The sequence below is a fragment of the Urocampus carinirostris genome, chromosome 12, assembly GCF_059441175.1.
Source record: "Urocampus carinirostris isolate Australia breed hairy pipefish chromosome 12, RoL_Ucar_1.0, whole genome shotgun sequence".
NCBI lineage: Eukaryota > Metazoa > Chordata > Actinopteri > Syngnathiformes > Syngnathidae > Urocampus > Urocampus carinirostris.
This window is the reverse complement of record NC_142360.1, coordinates 19,013,561-19,032,278: the sequence shown is the minus strand read 5'-3', so window position 1 is coordinate 19,032,278 and position 18,718 is coordinate 19,013,561. Positions and strand designations below refer to the sequence as shown.

Genomic DNA, 18,718 nt, shown 5'->3' with positions numbered 1-18,718 from the left:
TTATACTCACTGGTTTAACAGCTCTCATTTCTATGAGCTCAAATATTGCACAAATTATATGGGGAGGATGCCAAGATGACTCAGCAGGCTAAATCAAAATCAAGGGTATGAATTATAGATAGCAATAATGTATTCTTGGGGTTCTAAATTTTAAGATCGATCAGACAGACAATCCATCATACACCTGCAACAGCCATTGTTGGCTTTTTGCTGATCAGCTAAAGCTCCCACACAGAGAGCCAAGGGTGTGTCATGCACAGAGCGGATGAGTAAAATGTGTTGAAAGCAAGGGGGGCAATAGGGACATTGGGGTTGTAGATATGTCATTTGCTCACTGCAGTGATTTGTTTGTTCAGGAGGGGGAGGGCTCCATGTGGGTTTAGGGGGAGCTGAGTAGCGAAATGCTAGGGTTTAAAGAGCAGCTAAGCCCCCCTCCTAACTGGTGTGGGGAGCATATAACACGAGGAAGCATTCTGTCCTCACTTGCAGGAATTGTGGTCAGAAGATAAAATGAAAAGGATCATAGTTGGACATTAGGAGAGCAAGTACTGTACTGTTAAAACGTTTACTACGAATAGGAAAAATGAAACAGTTTTTCATTTTACTACTGCTAGCCAGTTTCAATGTTGCAGTTCCTCTAGTAAATTTAGGTCAAGATGATATCCTTCCTACAATCTCCTCAAGCTTTACAGTTTCCCCAAGTCCAACAGAGGCAAAGTCTCGGTTCGCCATGCTCGACGACGTCCGCCTCCTGGCAAACGGACTCCTTCAGCTTGGGCAGAGTTTAAGGGAGTTTGTGCACAAGACCAAGAACCAAATCAACGACATCTTCCAGAAACTTAACATTTTTGACAGGTCTTTCTATCAGCTTTCGGTAGTTACATCGGAAATCAAGGAGGAGGAAGAAGAACTGAAGAAAACAACCAATGTTTTGAAAACAAGCAATGAGGAGATCAAGAACCTGTCTTTGGAAATTAATTCTAAGATCACAAACATTGTGCAGGAGCGTGCACAGCTACAGAGCAAGTTGGGAAGTCTTGAGGACCGCTTAAAGGGACTGACGCAGCATATGCTCCCGCCTGAACAGGTCGAAGAAATTAAAGCTCTCAAGGTAAGTAACCAAGGATAAAACATACATTTATATATATATATATATATATATATATATATATATAGATAGATAGATATATATAGATATATATAACTAAAACGTCAAGCCAAAGTAAATTAAAAGATAATTATCTACAGTGATCAGAAGACCACAGTGTTGCATAGCTACATAAATGGTTGCATTTTTGTACTCTGAACAAATCAATATTGCACTTGACACATGTTGTAGAGTTGCAAATTTTTGTATGAGTGACTTTAACCGATTCTATCCTTGTGATAATCTACTTGTTGTGACAGCTAGTCTTAAAGCTGCACTAAACTAGAATTCTTAATTAATTAATGGTGGGATTAAAATGAACACTCTGTAAAACTGTACATTAGTCAACGTTAAATGTGTGTGTGTGTGTGTGTGTGTGTGTGTGTGTGTGTGTGTGTGTGGTTAATGTGATGTTAAAAAAGACAAAATTAATCAATTCCCTTTGTATTTAAATTCCTCAGCCATTAAAGTCCATGCTGATGCTTATGTCATGAAAATACAAACAGAAATATTTTACTTTTGTTTTCTCCAGGATGTGATTGAAACTCAAGAGAAAACAATCACAGGTCTACTGAAAGCTGTGCAGGAGCAGCATGAACAGCTCAACCATCAGAACATCAAAATTAAAAACATGGAAGACAAGGTACCCCTCTTTCTTGTAGGTGTGAACGAATGAGCGTGATAAGAACGTATCCATTGTAAAGCATGTTTGACTTTGCAGACTTTTTGTAATATCTAAAATGATTACAGCACGGCACGGGGCAGGTACCCTCCCAAAACATCCTCTCACTGTTTTCTTGACAAACTGTTAAAAATATAAGAAAGATAATACTATGCTACTCTTTTGCAATACAATGTTGCTGTGAATACAAATTGAATTCAGAATTGATTAATGCAAAGTTGTTGTCTTCCAGCTCAACTACGACAGTTTCCAAGACACAGCCGCTAAACCAATGGATTCAGAGACAGGAACTCCTGATATGTTTGAGTATCTGACGGGAAACACATCTGATGTTGACGGAAAAGGTAACATTTTCACAACTAGAGAAGAATTACATGTCCAAACGATTAAAACAGAGAGAATAAGTGTGCAATTATTCACATATTATTTACACTTTTGGGTCATTTCAGATCTGCCAATTGACTGCACTGAGTTATTTGAAAGAAAAGAGAACGAGAGTGGAGTCTACATTATCAAGCCAAAACATTCAGAGCCTTTTAATGTTTACTGTGAAATGGATTCTGGTGGGTGATTAGTTCAAATGTATCATCATATTATGTTTCTTTAGTGACTATTAAAAAAATTAATACGTTTAAACCAAAGATTTTTAATAATTTAACAGACGGAGGTTCAACTGTGATACAACGTAGAGTTGATGGGTCTGTCGATTTTGACCAGACATGGGGAAGATACGAGGAGGGCTTCGGAGATTTTGAAAGTAAGTATTCTTTCATCATGTAAATATTACACTTTTTTTTCCAACGCTGTTAACACTTGATGTGACAAAAAACAATAAAAGGGTGAATACTGCATTTTGGTGTGAAAGTCAAGGGTTAAACTAAGAAAAAAAAAAGACTGAAATGGAAAATAATTTCAAAAAAATTAAGAGTAATTGCAAATGTCATGTTTTAATGTACCCATGGTCCATTTGACATATAACTTTTGCAAAATAACTGTTTTCTGTCTGAAGATGACTTCTGGTTGGGTCTGAAGAAGATCCACAGCATAACACAACAAGGATCATACATCCTGAAAATTAATCTGGAGGACCTGAAGGAGGAGAAGCACTGGGCGGAGTACCACTTCTCATTAGACGGTGCCACTGAGCATTATGCGCTCCATCTCAACCACTTCTCTGGTGACCTGGTTGATGCAATGGCTAACAGTTCCAGTATACCATTCTCCACCAAGGATCAAAATAATGTCAACAAACAAGTCTCAAACTGTGCACGCAGTTACACAGGTATATCGGCAGAAACTAAACCAAAATCACAAACCTGAGCGTAACGGGCTGCATCATTCACAATGCAGCTTCGAAAAATGCCTCGAACGCAAACTAAATCACTTTTTTTTAATATGTTTTTGCAGGTGGTTGGTGGTTTACAGGGTGTGGAGAGAACAACCTAAATGGCAGGTATCTATGGGTTCGCGCTAAGGGACGCTCTGCTAGAAGAAAGGGTCTTCCCTGGAAACCTGGAAATGGTTCAGCATATTCGCTCAAAATTACCAAGCTGTCCATACGACCTGTTACAACTGCTGAAGGTTTCAACTGAAAATCGCTTCTGTGCAAGGGCATCAACTTCTATTAACCATTTCTGACTCAACATCATGCATGTGCTTTTGCATGCCATAAAATGCTTCTTTGTCCTTCCTTAAGTAAGAGCACGTAATGCCATAAAAGTCAGCAGGTAGTGAATAAAGCTGAGGAAAACAGACATAAGGAAGGGGAAAATGCAATCTGCTAAGCACAGTTGAATTGAAAAAGCCAAGATTGTTTATATGCTTCTGAGCATGAATATAGCATACATGGTGAAAAATCTTTGACATAAACATAAAGACCAATATATAGGTTTGACCATGTTGACAATCATAAAAAGGACTGATAGAAAAGTGAATGTAACATTACTTTGCGTATCTTCAGTCAATAGCTTTAAGTTGACTTAGGGATGCCCTCAGAGGTTTTGATCACAAGGCAAAAGAATAAAGGCAAATGAAGGCAAAGATTTGAGATGGATTTGTAGTGACATTTTGTGTGGCTTTGGTAATGTCCGTTGTTTGTTTTCATTTTATACAGACGTACGTATTTAAATCATGCACCTCTTATTACAGTATGTCATATGGTTAAGTTAAACATTGTTTCACAGTGTATTTCCTGTTATTAAGTCACATTGACTACTTTTGTCTGTACGCAAATGTTATGTGAATGTTTCATCATGTTAAAAATGTTTAACAAACAATAAAAAAAGAAATTCAAATAGCTTTCTATTATGACTTTTAGAAAAGAAATTTATTTCTCCATCCGGGTCCCGATGCTGTGGAATGCTCTTCCCCCTGAGATTTGATCTGCAACCTCAGTGGAAAGGTTTAAATCTAAGCTTAAAACACACTTCTACTCTATAGCATTTGAATAACCTATATTTTATGTTGATAATATGTGTATTATTTGCCCTCATGTAGGTTTTAGATGAGCTGATGGTGTCATAATAGTCTGTAGTTTGCAATAGTCTTTGATCTGTGCAGCCCTTTGAGACTCTGCGATTAAGGGCTATACAAATAAACATGACTTGACTTGACAAAGTAAAATTGATGACATAAACTTATCGTAAGCTCCCAGTGAGCAATACCTGTATCAAATAATTATGCTGGCAATTTGATGTTTCAACATGATTTCTAGATTTTAATATCCTGAATTAAACCTGTGCAATTTAATTGGCAGCAAAACTAAAAATGTTGACTTCTTTTTGAAGATTGCATATAAGATATAGGAACAAAATTATATTTCCTTTTACTAACTCGTCATTTATGACCCTTCCAGATCTTACACTTTAAACACATCTAAATGGTAAATGGTCTGCATTCATATTGCGCTTTTCAAGTCAATGAAGACCTCCAAAAGCTCTTTACAATGTGCTTCAAACTTACCCATTCACACACACACCAATAGGGAGTCAGCCATGCAAGGCGCCTACCTGCTTATTGGGGACATTAGGGATTCAGTGTCTTGCCCAAGGACACTTCCACATGTAACAGAGAGGAGCCAGGAATTGAACCTGCGACCTCTCTTTCTGCATGGGTCATTTTACTCCAATGTGACCATTTGGCTCACTTTGATGTGTATTGCACAAAAATAAATAAGAATTGTGATGGAGAAACGAGTTGGCAAATATTTAAAAAAAAGGAGTGGTGGTCAGCCAACTGTTTAGTGTACATTGAGAGCCCAAGGGAAAAGATCAATGACGATAACAAAACCAACAATTACACACAGCCCACACTGAAGCAGGGTACACAGACACACACACAAACAAAAGATTCAAATTTCAGCATTAGGTCTCAAAAAGAATTATCCTGAGTGTGTTTGTAACAAGATTGAAAGGCAGTAATGCGCCTGGACAGCAGCAGGTACCTGATTTTTAGGGATGAGTTTATTTTCTGAAACTCAGCAATATATATACCGTGTCCCAACATTCCATGGGACAACAATCAGAGCTACTGTACCCCATTAGCAAAACCTGCTCTTGAACTAAGCACTCTCTACCTCTTTTAAAACATAACATTTGGTATGTGAGATTGTTGTAAATCAAGTCCTTTGTATTATTAGGTCAACATTTCTGGGGAAAGCTATGGTTAACCTCTTTCAAACATCTCTATACCTCCAGTCAGACATTTAGTTTAGCTGAACAAGATAAATGAAAATGGGAATAACATTAACAATATACAATAAAAAACAACTAAAGGAAGTGCACAAAACAACATTAAAAACTGTTTTTAAGTATTGTTCATGCTCAAATGGAATGGAAATAAGTCATTAGACCTGTTAAATACCACTTTTAGTTGTTCCTATGCTATATAAAAACGAGCATTATTAAAAAAGTAACATTCGTAGGCCTGGAGAGAGCTGGGCGCCACCAGGCTGTACTTGCCAAATAAAAACCACAGGAAATGCTCCCCCTATGACTCTAGTGGTTAAGGGAACCACCAACCCATTCTACCGAATAATAGCTATCATAAATAAGTCCATGTCAATAACAGACAATATACTCAACTTTCTTTATACCCTCATAAGGAATCCAAGCAAACAAATGACGCAAAGTAATAGCCATATGATGGAGCTGAAAAAAATAAAAGGAAAAATATTTACCTGTATGTAGTGTTTGGCACATATACATCTCTGGCAGGAAACTCCAAAATCTCTCTGGTGGGGCGCACCCTACTGTCTGGGTAAGGTTTAACTTGCAAGAGGTCAGGTGTTAAGCAATAGTGGGGATTTTCTGGCGATGGAGAAATGTCCAATTTTAACTGAGCTGTAGGAAAAAGAATAAAATGAACATGAGGTTGAGTTTGATGAAGAAAGACAAATTATTAAAGTTGGAGTGAAAATTATAGAGAAATATTTTTTTAGACAATTTTCTCGAACAAATATCGGGGGCTCTTGGTTATACCTGTTATGGGTCTTAATCTTCTCAATACTGAAGAGGGTCTTCTCATATCAGCAAGGAATTTGTACAAGTCCTCATCGCTCAGCCTATCACCCTCCTAAAATATTTTTAAACATATAATTTATAATCTATTTTAAATTATTTTAGTATATCTTTGGGAGTAAAGCCGCGGGTGTGCAGACCTGTTTGAAAAAGTTGGTGATAGTTAGAGTGGCTGGTCGAAATCCGGTCAGACTACATGATTCATCTCCACTAGTAGTTCGTTCCAGAGACCTTCTTCCCATCATGCTTGAGTTCCGCCGTTCTGACCATGAACCTTTCCTCTCTGCAAAATGAGAGAAGAAACAACTTAGTGATGAGGACATTTAACGCATACTTCTGCAGGAATAAAAACAAAAATAGCGATTTTATAATATGGATCTGGAAAAACAAAAATATTTACTAAGTTTGGATTACGAGCAGTAATATTAAGAATCAAGAAATGGTTTGAAAAAAGTATTGAAATACATAAAATATTTTGATCAAATGATTAGCAGAGACCATGTACACAGGGACAGTTGTAACAGTCAAAGTTCGACCAATTCTAGGATACTCCCCTTTCCATTTTCACCTTACACAAGATTTGTGAAGACTGAGTAACATACTCTTAAATTACTGGTAAAACACATTTTCAGGTGAGATTTCAAACTTGTTCCTTCTCATTGTTTGTGGTTTCTTGTCAAATATGCAAAAAAAAAAAAAAAAAAAAAAGACAATTTTTTGCCAGATGGCTGTAATGTCCACATTCTTGGCTTCAATCATATGTGTTATTTTCCACGCTAGTCAACAAAAATGTTAGCTTAATGATGGCTGAGCAGTGTTACAACCTTACCAAGTACTGGATACGGTTGTAACACTGTGTATCTAACTGTCACATACTTTTTGAGCTTTTTAGCACTCTAGAATTAATGTCTACTTGTAAAAGAAGACTTAAGGTACCAAGTATAAAAGTTTGAGAGGACTAGTACAAAAGATCATAAAATGGGGAGGGAGAAAGCAAAATGTGTTACAACTGTACCAGGTCTCTCCTAAATATGTACCATTATTTGTTGCAGATACATTCAACTATGCAGAATAGACATATATGGAGAAAAATTGTACACCTGAAAGGCTCATCTCCAGCTCAGTATCTCTTTCAAGACTGCCAGCGCTGTTGACAATATTCATTAAGTGGATGGCAGTCCAGGCAAAGGGCATGCGGTATCGGCCAAGGCGTTGGCAGAACTGTTCCGACTGACCGCGGAGTTTTTCCAATTTTTCTTTATTCTACAAAAAGAGAGGCATAAAACTGCAACATGTCAATGAACAGCACTTTCAGATAAAATAGTGTATTTGAATTGCATTATAAAGTTGATGTTATTACTATTAGTACAAACACCCATTCTCAAACTTCATATACCTTAGTAGCATCAGATTCTTTAAAGACCATATAAGGTTCTGCACACTCCCCAATATCTCCTTGCTGTAAAACCTTCTCCAACTGAAAAAGATTTATTGAAGCAAGTTCATCATAGAATTATTCTGATTTTTTCACAAAAATCTGGCTTTATTTATGAAAACACATGTATCTGACCTTGATGACAAGAAAGACATCCTGAGAAGGATAGGTGATCGAGAAGATGGCAGAGCGTGCTAACGTGGAAATGGCTGCAGTTTGAATATGTGGTCGCAACATTGCCTTGGTCTGCTCTGAGTTCAAGTCAAAGAAGAAGTTCTCGGATATCTGTGAAAAATGTACAAATAAATGTTAGTTAATAAAGGCAGCAACTATAATACAAAACAATTCAACAATAACAATTTAAAGGACAAGAAGGAATGGATGTTTCCATCTTTATTTTTAATCCTAAAGGACAATGTTCTTTCAAAAAGGAATGGATGTTCCCATCTTTTTTTTTAATCCTTGCCAGATGCTTAAAGTAAGACCTCTTTTTACAATAGCACTTACAAACAGTAATCCAAGCCTTTGTTACCATTTGAATGGATTACTGTTAAGAACTTTATCTTGGAGATATCTATTTGTCTGTCAAGAGTCTTAAGTTGATCCAACATTCTGCAGCTTGCCTGAGTCACCTCCTGACTAGAGCCGAGTCCTAACAGGATACACTCCAATTCTTTCCCCTCTTCACTGCCTCCAAGTTGTTTGTTTGTTCTTGCTGTTTATATTTGGGCAGAGCGATAAAAAACCCATCAACCAATAATTTACATAAACTAAATATTTTCACTCAATCAGCTGTACAATATATTATAACATACATAATCACAAGCTCAAAGGGAATAGGTTGAAACAGAAGCTTTTAAGTGCTTACCCATACTACTATTTATCTTGCAGGAAAAAAACAAAAAAACAAAACCCAACCCAAACAAGATGACAATTCAAGCCTAAAATTATAACACTAACACCTCCTTTTTTAAATTACTACTCCATGTTCAAAAATATATACATCTTAATATACACTATTTGATCTGAGTCTGCCTCCATTAGCCCCTCCTCCAATTATGCACCTCCTTCGTGCCTTAAGTCAGGGCAGGGACTCACCAGACGACACAGGGAGTAGGAAACAAAGGCTCAGAGGGAAAACAATTTTTTGTTATTGCCTGTACCCGTTTTTGGGGTGATGTCCTGTAAAAGGTGGATAATCAGTTGATAAAATTTTAACTTCTTATTCATTGTCTTCCAACTCTGCATCCGTTTGGCTTTAGTATTTTATCATAGTAGCATTTTTTAAATTATTTATTGATTTAAATGTCTAATTTTTGTAGAGCCATCTCATCATTCAAGTATCCCTGAAAGAGGAATTGTCAACATATGATCATACATCAGAAAGAAACAGATCTCTCATCTACTTACCTTTTTTTTTTCCTTCACATCATAAAGAGCCAAACTAGCAAATATGGGCTCAATTTCTATCTCAAACCTGAAAGGAGAGATACAAACAGAGTAAATTGCCAAACAAAGTACTGTATTCAATTAAGCTCTGTAACCAAGAAGTTTACCATCACTTACTTTAGGGACAAACACTTGACAAGTAGCCTTTGGCCGAAGTGCTCTTTAGGAACTTCAGGTACACAGTGCCGCTCTATGGGGTCCTCCTGTGGAGAAGAGATACATAAACATATAACATGATCAAAAGTATTCACCTTAAACCATCCTAAAAGTAGATTATTCAATACAAGCAAAGAAATGTATTTGTTTAGTTTGCACACCTCGGCCAATTACTCACTTTATAAATGATCGTGATTCCCCTTAAGAAGCGAATATAAACATTACAAAAATGTGTCGCAGTTAGACAAATCATGGAGAAAATACACAAAGATATTTTGTGTAAACAAGTTTGTTTTATTTACCAAATAAATGCTTTATCGAGGAAAGCATTTGTTAGTGTAACGCGGCTATATTAGCAATCACCAATGATTTACAATGACATTGTCATCTGCTACCAGAGACAATCTGGATTAGAGCAGAGATAGGCAAGACGAGATTGGTCTCGCTAAAAATTATTCATTATTTTTTTTTATTTCCTTTAAAAAATGTGGTTGTTTGTTCATTCTATTTGAAATTATCAGAAAAATATATACAATATGGGGGTAAAGTATAAATTGACTGGTATGAGTTTGTGCCTTCTTACATTTATACTATAGTGTATTTGCAGTGTGTATCATACGCATGGAAATACTTCATTGAAATTCCCGATAACACCCTCCATATAACACATAATGATGACTGTTTATGTACAACTGCGAACAGAGCACAATGTCTTCATGATCAAAATAAAAACTGCTGGAGAAGAGGAACGTCAGTTTCTCTACTATATGGAAGTACAGTAGTACACAGCCCACTGTATACCAAACCTCATCAAGTGCTGGGTGCAGAGCAAAGAGCTCCCGATGGCGATTTGTCTTGCGTTGGTCTTCATTGTGTCTGTCAATCTCTTCATTTGGGGCACGATCAAGGAGATGCGGGAGCAGAGAGTCAGGGAGGGAATTCTTCAAGTCAAATATGCTGCAAGCCCAGCTCCCCCGAGGTGTGTCATCAATGGACATTGACCGCCGCTTTAAGTCATCCTAGAAATCAAACGTGGCTTCAAATAAAACTATCATGATAAAATGTAATCAGTGAGCATAAAAGAGTAAAATAAAACACCCACAAAATGATACTTCATAAATTACAAAGTAAGACAAAACATGTAATGTTATGATTTGCATAAGGGCCTACTTGGTCATCCTGGTAGCTACTGCTGTCAGGTAATTCGTCAGCCTCAAACACTTGTTTCGGCAAGCCCTTCTGACGTTCCTTCTGCTTATCCAACGAATTAGGATTAAAACCTGTGCCGAGTTTGTGGTATCTGAAAAGTAACATAACAGTCAGTATACAGATATATATATATATATATATATATATATATATATATATATATAATATATAGACATATGATTCTTATTTAGTGTAGCTGCCATGTTGATTTGAAACCAAATGCATATGTTAACACCAAAAAAGTCTTACTTTCGGTTAACTATAGCCCAGTCCTCTGTGTAAGATCTCACGCAGTCCCTCACATGAGGGTCAGTGTCCCTGTAAGCAGAAAAAAACCTAAAGTGAAGAGGAAAGGTCATTTGGGCTGTCTTTGACAACAACAAAGAGGTGCCCAACAGCGTATGTGCCGAACATCGTATGCGGCCAAAAAGCGTATGCTCCGAACAGCGTACGTGGCGAACACCGTGCGTGCCGAACATCAAACATTTATTTTATTGCTGTAGTTCTTAGTCAGAAAATCGTTTTTTTAAAAATAAAAACCCTTACCCTTCCTCTGGGACAGCTTGTACAACTGTGCGACATTCCCTTGGTGTGTAAATCACTTCAATGTCATCTGGGGGGAACTCTATAAGATCTCTCAGTGGGCCTGACTCAACGATTGGAGGATGAGTTATGAGGTACTCTTCAAAATCCACTGGCTCGACTGCTTCTGTGAGTGGAACCTAGAGAGTGACCAAAGCGATGTGGTGGATTAACAAGTTGTGAATAATCGACAGCACTGTATGTTTTATGGTAATTGTAGTTACATATCTATAAATCGCATCTGTTTTTGTCATTATAAGTGCTAATACAAAAAACACATAGAAGAACGTCATACAGTTTTAAAATCGCTGCAATGGTTCCCTGTGCGTTTCAGGGTCAATTTTGAGGGACTTTTACTAATTTTTGAATGTCTTAATGGTCTTGGGCCATCGTATCTGCCTGATTTGCTTTTATCGTTTAAGCCCTCATGGATACTGAGGTCCTCTGGCAGCGGTTTGTTGATTGTTCACAAGGTGAGGACCAAAACATGTGGTGAAGCAGCATTCACCCACTTTGGTCCTAATCTATGGAAGAATCTGCCGGAGGACATCAGGTCTGCAGGAACCCTTGCTATTTTTAACTTTTGTACTGTACTGTACTTTGCTTATTTTACTTAATACTTTGATGTTTTGTTCTGCAGTTGTTTTTATTTCTAGTTTTATATTTTAGTGTTCCCTTGTTCGGTGTTGCCACACTGGTAGGGTGTGGTTCAATGGCTGAAAATCAGTGTAGATAAGAATCCCTCAGGTCCCCTCACAAGTTTAGTCTGTGTCTTGCTGTAATCACATTTTATCTCTATTAATATTGATTTATTTCTTATTGTATTAAAAAACATTGAGTGTGTCTGTGTAGGAAGGGATTTTACTGTCTCGTTGTATAATGACTTTTTTTTATACAGCACTATGAGTGGCAATTTTTTGCCTGAAAAGTGCTTTACAAATAAATTTGATTTGAATGGATCTTAAATTGTGTTTTGAACATTTTTCCATTTTTCTGTGTAGACATGTCAGTATAAAAGTGCATGCCAAAGTAAAACAGGGGGGAAAGAAACAAGAAGAATGTTTGATTCCTAAGTTAGCAAGAACTTTTTTGCAGTAGCAATATTAGTAGGAGCACTACAGGAGTATTTGCCGTGGTTCAAAATAGCCCGGGAAGAAACTTCTTTCTGTGTTGTATTTTGAAAGCAGTTTACGAAACTACTCCATAGATTGTTAGCTACAGAAGGTGAATGGATTCAAGTCTCTGAAACATTTATTGTTAGAATGATCACCGGTAGAGCTTATCACATCGGTGGATGATGACAAAAAAAAAATATTCCCATTGCTTTTTATATGGCTATGCCTACTCCCAAAAGAGAAAATCAATAATGACTGGTGAAAAACGACTTTAAAACTGACGGTATTTCCCGCTTTTAAGTTGATCGTATGGGCCAAAGATGATTGAACACATTTTAAAGGACTATTGTTACCCATTTTAAAGGCATCAGCATCGAACTGCTGTTGAAGTGACGCAAATGGCCTAACATACCCGTGCCAGCCAGCCACCCACGCGTCAAATTGCAAATTTGCTGCAGTTTCATTCCAAGTCGGACAAAGTATCTACAATTGGCATGGAATGGGACGCCTAAGTAGAGCATTTTCTGTTAATATATCGTGTAATCATTCTATCTATCCATCTATCTATCTATCTATCTAAAAATAAAGCAGGTGTTTCATGACCTAAACCAAATTACATTAAAAAAGTACTATTCAGAACTGCACAAAATTGTTTTGTATTAATCAATATACATGATCAAATTTAAGGCTAACAAAAAGGGAAATATTACACAACAGTGAAATGATTTTAGAGGTTCAAAACAGACCAAATGATATATATATATATTAAGGTATTCTGTTCTAAGGTCTTGGGAACCTCCTGTGTGGGTTCAAATCCAGCTACCGGACTTCCTGTGCGGAGTTTGTATGTTCTCCCCGTGCTTGCGTGGGTTTCCTCCGGGCACTCCGGTTTCCTCCCACATTCCAAAGACATGCATTTCAGGTGGATTGGCCGGCCCAAATTGTCCCTAGATGTGAATGAGCGGGCGAGTTGTCTGTCCCTGTGTGCCCTGCGATTGGCTGGCAACCAGTTCAGGGTGTCCCCTGCCCACTGCCCGATGATTGCTAGGATGGGCTCCAGCACCCCCGCGACCCTACTGAGGATAAGCAGTGCAGCTAATGAGATGAGATGAGATATATTATATAGTATCAGCATACAACATATTGTATACAGACACGTCCTTATGTACATTTCTATATTAATTTATGAAAATTTGGAAAGATAATTTTTTTCCTCATTCATTTTTCCTCAACGCGGTTTCAGATACGTCAAATCAAAGCCTTGGACCCAGGTGCCAAAACTAAAAAATACTCAATGATGTGCCACAGCCTCAATCCCCTCCAGCATCCATCCATTCATTGTCCTCCGCTTATCCGGGGTCGGGTTGCGGAGGAAACAGCCTTAAAAGGGAAGCCCAGACGTCCCTATCCCAAGCCACCTCCTCCAGCTCATCCGATGGGATCCCGAGGCGTTCCCAGGCCAGCCGAGAGACAGTCTCTCCAGCGTGTCCTGGGTCGACCACGGGGCCTCCTGCCCCTCCACCATCTTCAAATAATTTCATTTGTCTATGAATTTGTTTTTAATTCAACCTTTGTAGAATAACTAATACAACTTGCAGATTGTGACAACTGAAGCACCACCTACAGCAGTAGATGTGGAATTACATTTAACTAGGGCACAGCCCCCCAAAAAAGAAAAGGAAACAAAACATGGTAATTGAAGTCACAGACGTTCAATGCTCCCATGCTAGCTTTAAAAAAACAAAAAAACAAGTGTCTTGAAAATGAAAATTAAGAGCAGACTAGTATAATGTTCTTGAAAAGGAGTTAAGACTACTCACTGTGTTACTTGTTATGGTCCCTGGATTGAGGTTCTTGAAGAGCTGTGGAGAGCCTCCGTACTGACCAGTGATTTGCTTTCTGACCTCTGCTGCCACAGTCCTGCAAATAAAATAAACTTTACATATAAAAGTCGCCAATATTAAATATTTAAGTAATGTTATGTCAAACTATATAACAGTTTAGTTATTTAAAAAGGGGGCACTTGTCACTGATGCTCTTGTTCAACACTATAACTGTTGCTGCTACTCTGTGTTAAGTCACTTATAATCTCCTACATATCCAATTGTTTTCCCAATAAATTGTGAAGTAGTCAAATCAAACTTCAGGGCCTGGCTTTACGGTACAGACGCTCCCCTACTTACGACCATTCTACTTACGTTCCGAGTACAGGACAGTACAGTAGTGCTTCTTTTCCCTGCTACCTGAGTGTGGCGCTGTGACCCAGTATCCACCCGGAAGAAAAAAAATCAGCTTCCTTTTCTTAGGTCATGTGTAAACATTCTATACTGTCTATACTATCTCCAGCGTGCTAAGAACTTTGACATTTCTATCGTTTAATATCTCCTGCATCCATTCAACATGTTTGGTATAAAGTGTAAAGAAGAGGTGAGCTGTTTCTTTTAAAACGAAAGTGGAATACAAAAACTTGATGCAGTTGAGAAAATGGTCGGAACGCTTTTTTCTGCCACTTTTTACCACGGAAGAGGACCTCTTGAAGCGCATCTTCCAAGAGTAAGTTAAACTCAACTCTATTTATCTTTATAGAGCATATCATTTCATGCAATGTTTATGTTTTTAGTACAAAACAATACAGGTTACTTTTAAAAGCATTAAACATACTTATACAAACCTTAAACATACAAAATATAGCAGACAAGTAATTTACGAACAAATTCAACTCACGACCGATCGTCTCGTTCGTAAGTAGGGCAGCGTCTGTATAGCCAATCTGGCCAGAGTTTACATGTTTTAAACCCATATCAATGTTTTGATATGCCAAGCCTTCTCTACAATGATTTAGAAGAACATGGATGTTTTCCGAAAGAAAAAGTAAACGAAACATCAGGAGGATGCTATTTTAAGCAGTATTGATGTTCTAAATCCTTCTATATGCCACGATGTGACAATGATGAAAATGTCAGAGTTAACATGGAAGTTTCAGTTATCTGTTTATGCAGTGCAACTCAATATGATTGTTCAAGCACATTTGCCTGCGGTAAACACAGACAATATATACTGTGAACTAAATGTCACACATTTCGTAAAAAAAAAAAACAACAATACGAAAACAGCAACTGGATAAACACATTAACTGTAGCATTGTTGGACATACGATAACATGCGTGTATGCTGTGATACCTCCCGTCCTCAAAATCTGACAACACAGTTTGGATCTTACTGAAAATGTGTTTATTTATTTAGTCTAAGACTAAACAAATTCGACTGATTAATCGTAGGGATATAAATCGCTAGCTTAATATTTCACCTCCACTGAACCATTTTTAAAACTCTAAGCCAAATTAAATACTTATTTGCATCATATAAAATAATAAATACCTTACAAACATATTACCAGATGCTATCTTTAAGTGTTTCATTTATTAAATTCTCATAAAACAAACAAAAAAATCAATTCAGGCAACAAAGTAATACAGAACAACTTAGAAAATCTAAATGCAAATAACACAAGCAGGTTCATTGTACTTTGAGTAAAGTTGCTGCTTATAATGAAAAATAAATAGCCTGTAGTGGTTCCACTGCAAAATCTAACTTTCTTCCTTTTAATGTACATATTTTAGGGTCATTTTTAGCTTTTAATGGGCAGGACAGTGAATATTGCATACATGTCAACCTGTACGTTTTTGCCGTACAAAGTACGTTAATTATGCAGTTTAAGACGTGTACGACGTACGAGAAAATCTACGGAAAAACGAAAATTTGTCAATTATGGGTGCCATCCGGTATACACCGACTATCACGAATAGGCAAATCAATCAAGTCAAACCAGTTCGCCATGGTAGCCTCTATCTCGGTATGTTTTTTTTTTCGTTGCAAGCGAAGCGAGCGGTTTGATGTAGTGAAAGGAAGTCCGTCTCTTTTTAGAAAACCGGCTTTTTCGGCTCAACTCATTAAAGAGAGCCGGCTCTCAAACGGCTCACTTGCTTTGAAGCATTATATTACAAATTATTATGTTGTATATTGAAGTTAAGAAAAAAAATGAAGTATAAAATGAGAAAATGAAAAAAGACAGGTTTGTGGTTATCCCTTTAATCAGTATACAGTATTGCCAACAATTATTTAATGCAGAAAATGAATTAATAATTTGAATAAGAAAATTTATTATTCTGCTTAATTATATTTGCATGTATTTTTTTCCTTCTCCAGTGAACATCCAAGCTACTTAATTTTAGAACTGTTTTTATAATAAACCTCATTCATGTCAAGCAACTCAGGATCTCACAACAAAATGTTAATTAACAATATATATGATACGACAAAACACATGTACAATATAACATGTTAAACTACATAAATGCATACGTTTGAGAAAAAAATATGGTGTAAGATTATTTTGTATTTTGTAAGGGAATATACGACAGTTTGTAAGGGCATGGAGCCGTGGAGGTTGACAGGTATGATATTGACAAGAAAACAATGGGATGAGAAAAATGACTACACATACTGTGTAATCAATAATATTTTAAAAAATAAACAGTAATAAGGAAATATAATAAGACCGATCTTGTCATGTCTATTTAAGCTCTAATCCCCATCGTCTTTGTCACTGGTAGCAGACGACAACGTAATTGTAGACTGTTAATAAAGATGAATTCCACAAAACCCTGCACTGATGAGTTTAGAAGCTGCTGAAGGAATATTTTTTCGTCAATTATGTCCATGCAATCAACTTGTTTACACGAATTATCTTTGTTTTTTATTCTGTGTACTCTGTCTTGTTGTGAGTAAATAGGTGCCACGCTGTGTTTGTAAGATCTATTATCGGGTTGCAAGGGTAATTACAATCATTAATGAGGGTGACAGGTATGTAATAACACGTATTTACCATTTTCCGAGTGTTTGTTTGATTTTACCAGTCTTGTTTGTAGCAACAACAACAGCTGCATCAATGTAATCTACAAGGCAAGACGGTAACTACGTTTAAGATGTCTATTTGTACTCGTTTTCCCTTTTCCTACTTGTTTAAACTGCGTTCAGGTAACCTAAAACGCCATTTAAACAAATAAGATACAATGAATACGATGGAGCTATATCAGCTAGCTGTTCCGACTAACGGTTTGCGTGTTTATTGGCAATTTCCCGTGATCGTGCAGACACCGTCACGCATGCACGGCGTCGGGACATTTGACGTTCATTCAAGCGAGCGGGCACTACGTTTGTTTGGGAGACATTTAAGCGGCGATCTCTGGGTGGGTCTGAGCATCTTAAACGATGCGGCTAACAAGCTAGCGTAGAACGGCTGGGTTGTGCACAAGTCCGGGCCTCTTTGCATTGGCTCGCTTCGGTGGTGGTCTGTCTGTGACTCTCTTGAACGCTTCACATTGTTTTGTTTGTCCTCCGTAGAGTCCGTTCCTACGCTTCTTTACCTGCTTATCTTCTGGGCGAAGGCGCGGCGTTCAGCCATGGCAGTGGCCGCTCGAATTGCTTGAACGGGAGTCCCAGTGAGGCAGCCAGCAATCCCACTCACCCACGACAGTCACTGGGAAAACGGGAAAACTAGAGAATGGCAGCTCGGCTGCCTTACCGTAATGGCAGTAGTGTGGCGCAGAGGAAAAATAACACACAAAATTGTTATACCAGTATTTTTCAACCAGTGTTTGAACCAAAGCACACGTTTTTTTTCTTTAAAAATGTCAAGGAACAGCATCCGTCAAAAATGTTTTAAAAATCATTTTCAACCCCAGTTTCACGTTGGTTTGGTAAATTGAATGTGTATATCAATTAGCTCCGTGTATTGGTAAAAAACAAAAAAGCTTCATTTATTAAAAAAAGATATCTAATAATGGGACACTGTGTATGACTTATTGCCTACCAGCGATAAAAAAAACTTCAATTATTACAAAAGAACAAAATATATAACATGATGATGTAAAATACGCTCTCAATACACAAAAAAATATCTCTAAAGAGTGAATTGTGAGTAACAAGACTAAGAGTGTATCATTAATATTTCTGTGTTACTTATGCAACAAGTAAAAACAAAATGAGGTGAAGTGCTAATACATTTTTATTTAAAAACAATATTTTTCCAAAGTTTTTGGACATAGGTGGTTTCGTTTTTTTTGTAGAGAATTTCATTCTTTCATAAGGTACAGATGAAGCAGGAGTGCAAATACGTGTAATAATAATTAAGTCCTAACATCCATCCATCCATTATCTGCACCGCTTATCCTCAGTAGGGTCGCGGGGGGGCTTGAGCCCAACCCAGATATCTTCGTCATGACCAGCACAAAGTGTAAACCCAATCGTGTAACGTTTCTCACAAGTTTATTGAACAGAAAGAGGAAGGACAGCGCCCGCGATCCGATGCTCGATTGTGATCCGAATACGGAAGAGGATCTTTCGTAGCGAGCTATGGCGGTGTCA

At 37.4% G+C, this 18,718-nt stretch overlaps 2 protein-coding genes across 16 annotated transcripts in view; one reads left to right on the top strand and one right to left on the bottom strand.

The window, feature by feature from the left end:
- Positions 1-17,880, bottom strand: part of dock7 (dedicator of cytokinesis 7) — an 86,350-nt gene extending 68,470 nt beyond the window's left edge. For all 15 annotated transcript variants that reach the window (XM_088350453.1, XM_088350454.1, XM_088350455.1 and 12 more), the window contains exons 1-14: positions 17,719-17,880; positions 14,113-14,212; positions 11,142-11,317; positions 10,845-10,913; positions 10,557-10,686; positions 10,193-10,405; positions 9,348-9,433; positions 9,192-9,258; positions 7,917-8,066; positions 7,743-7,823; positions 7,447-7,609; positions 6,487-6,629; positions 6,308-6,401; positions 6,007-6,169 (exon numbers count right to left, since the gene is read on the bottom strand). In XM_088350453.1, coding sequence (XP_088206579.1) covers positions 6,007-6,169; positions 6,308-6,401; positions 6,487-6,629; positions 7,447-7,609; positions 7,743-7,823; positions 7,917-8,066; positions 9,192-9,258; positions 9,348-9,433; positions 10,193-10,405; positions 10,557-10,686; positions 10,845-10,913; positions 11,142-11,317; positions 14,113-14,212; positions 17,719-17,756 — 1,673 coding nt within the window. In that variant the 5' untranslated portion in view covers positions 17,757-17,880. The remainder of the gene's footprint in view (positions 1-6,006; positions 6,170-6,307; positions 6,402-6,486; positions 6,630-7,446; positions 7,610-7,742; positions 7,824-7,916; positions 8,067-9,191; positions 9,259-9,347; positions 9,434-10,192; positions 10,406-10,556; positions 10,687-10,844; positions 10,914-11,141; positions 11,318-14,112; positions 14,213-17,718) is intronic.
- On the top strand, positions 434-4,123 carry angptl3 (angiopoietin like 3). Its single transcript, XM_088350297.1, has 7 exons — positions 434-1,111; positions 1,680-1,790; positions 2,062-2,173; positions 2,279-2,392; positions 2,491-2,586; positions 2,839-3,111; positions 3,237-4,123. Exons 1-7 carry the CDS (start codon positions 584-586, stop codon positions 3,419-3,421), a joined length of 1,419 nt encoding a protein of 472 aa, XP_088206423.1. The 5' UTR covers positions 434-583; the 3' UTR covers positions 3,422-4,123.
- Positions 17,881-18,718: the final 838 nt, after the last annotated feature.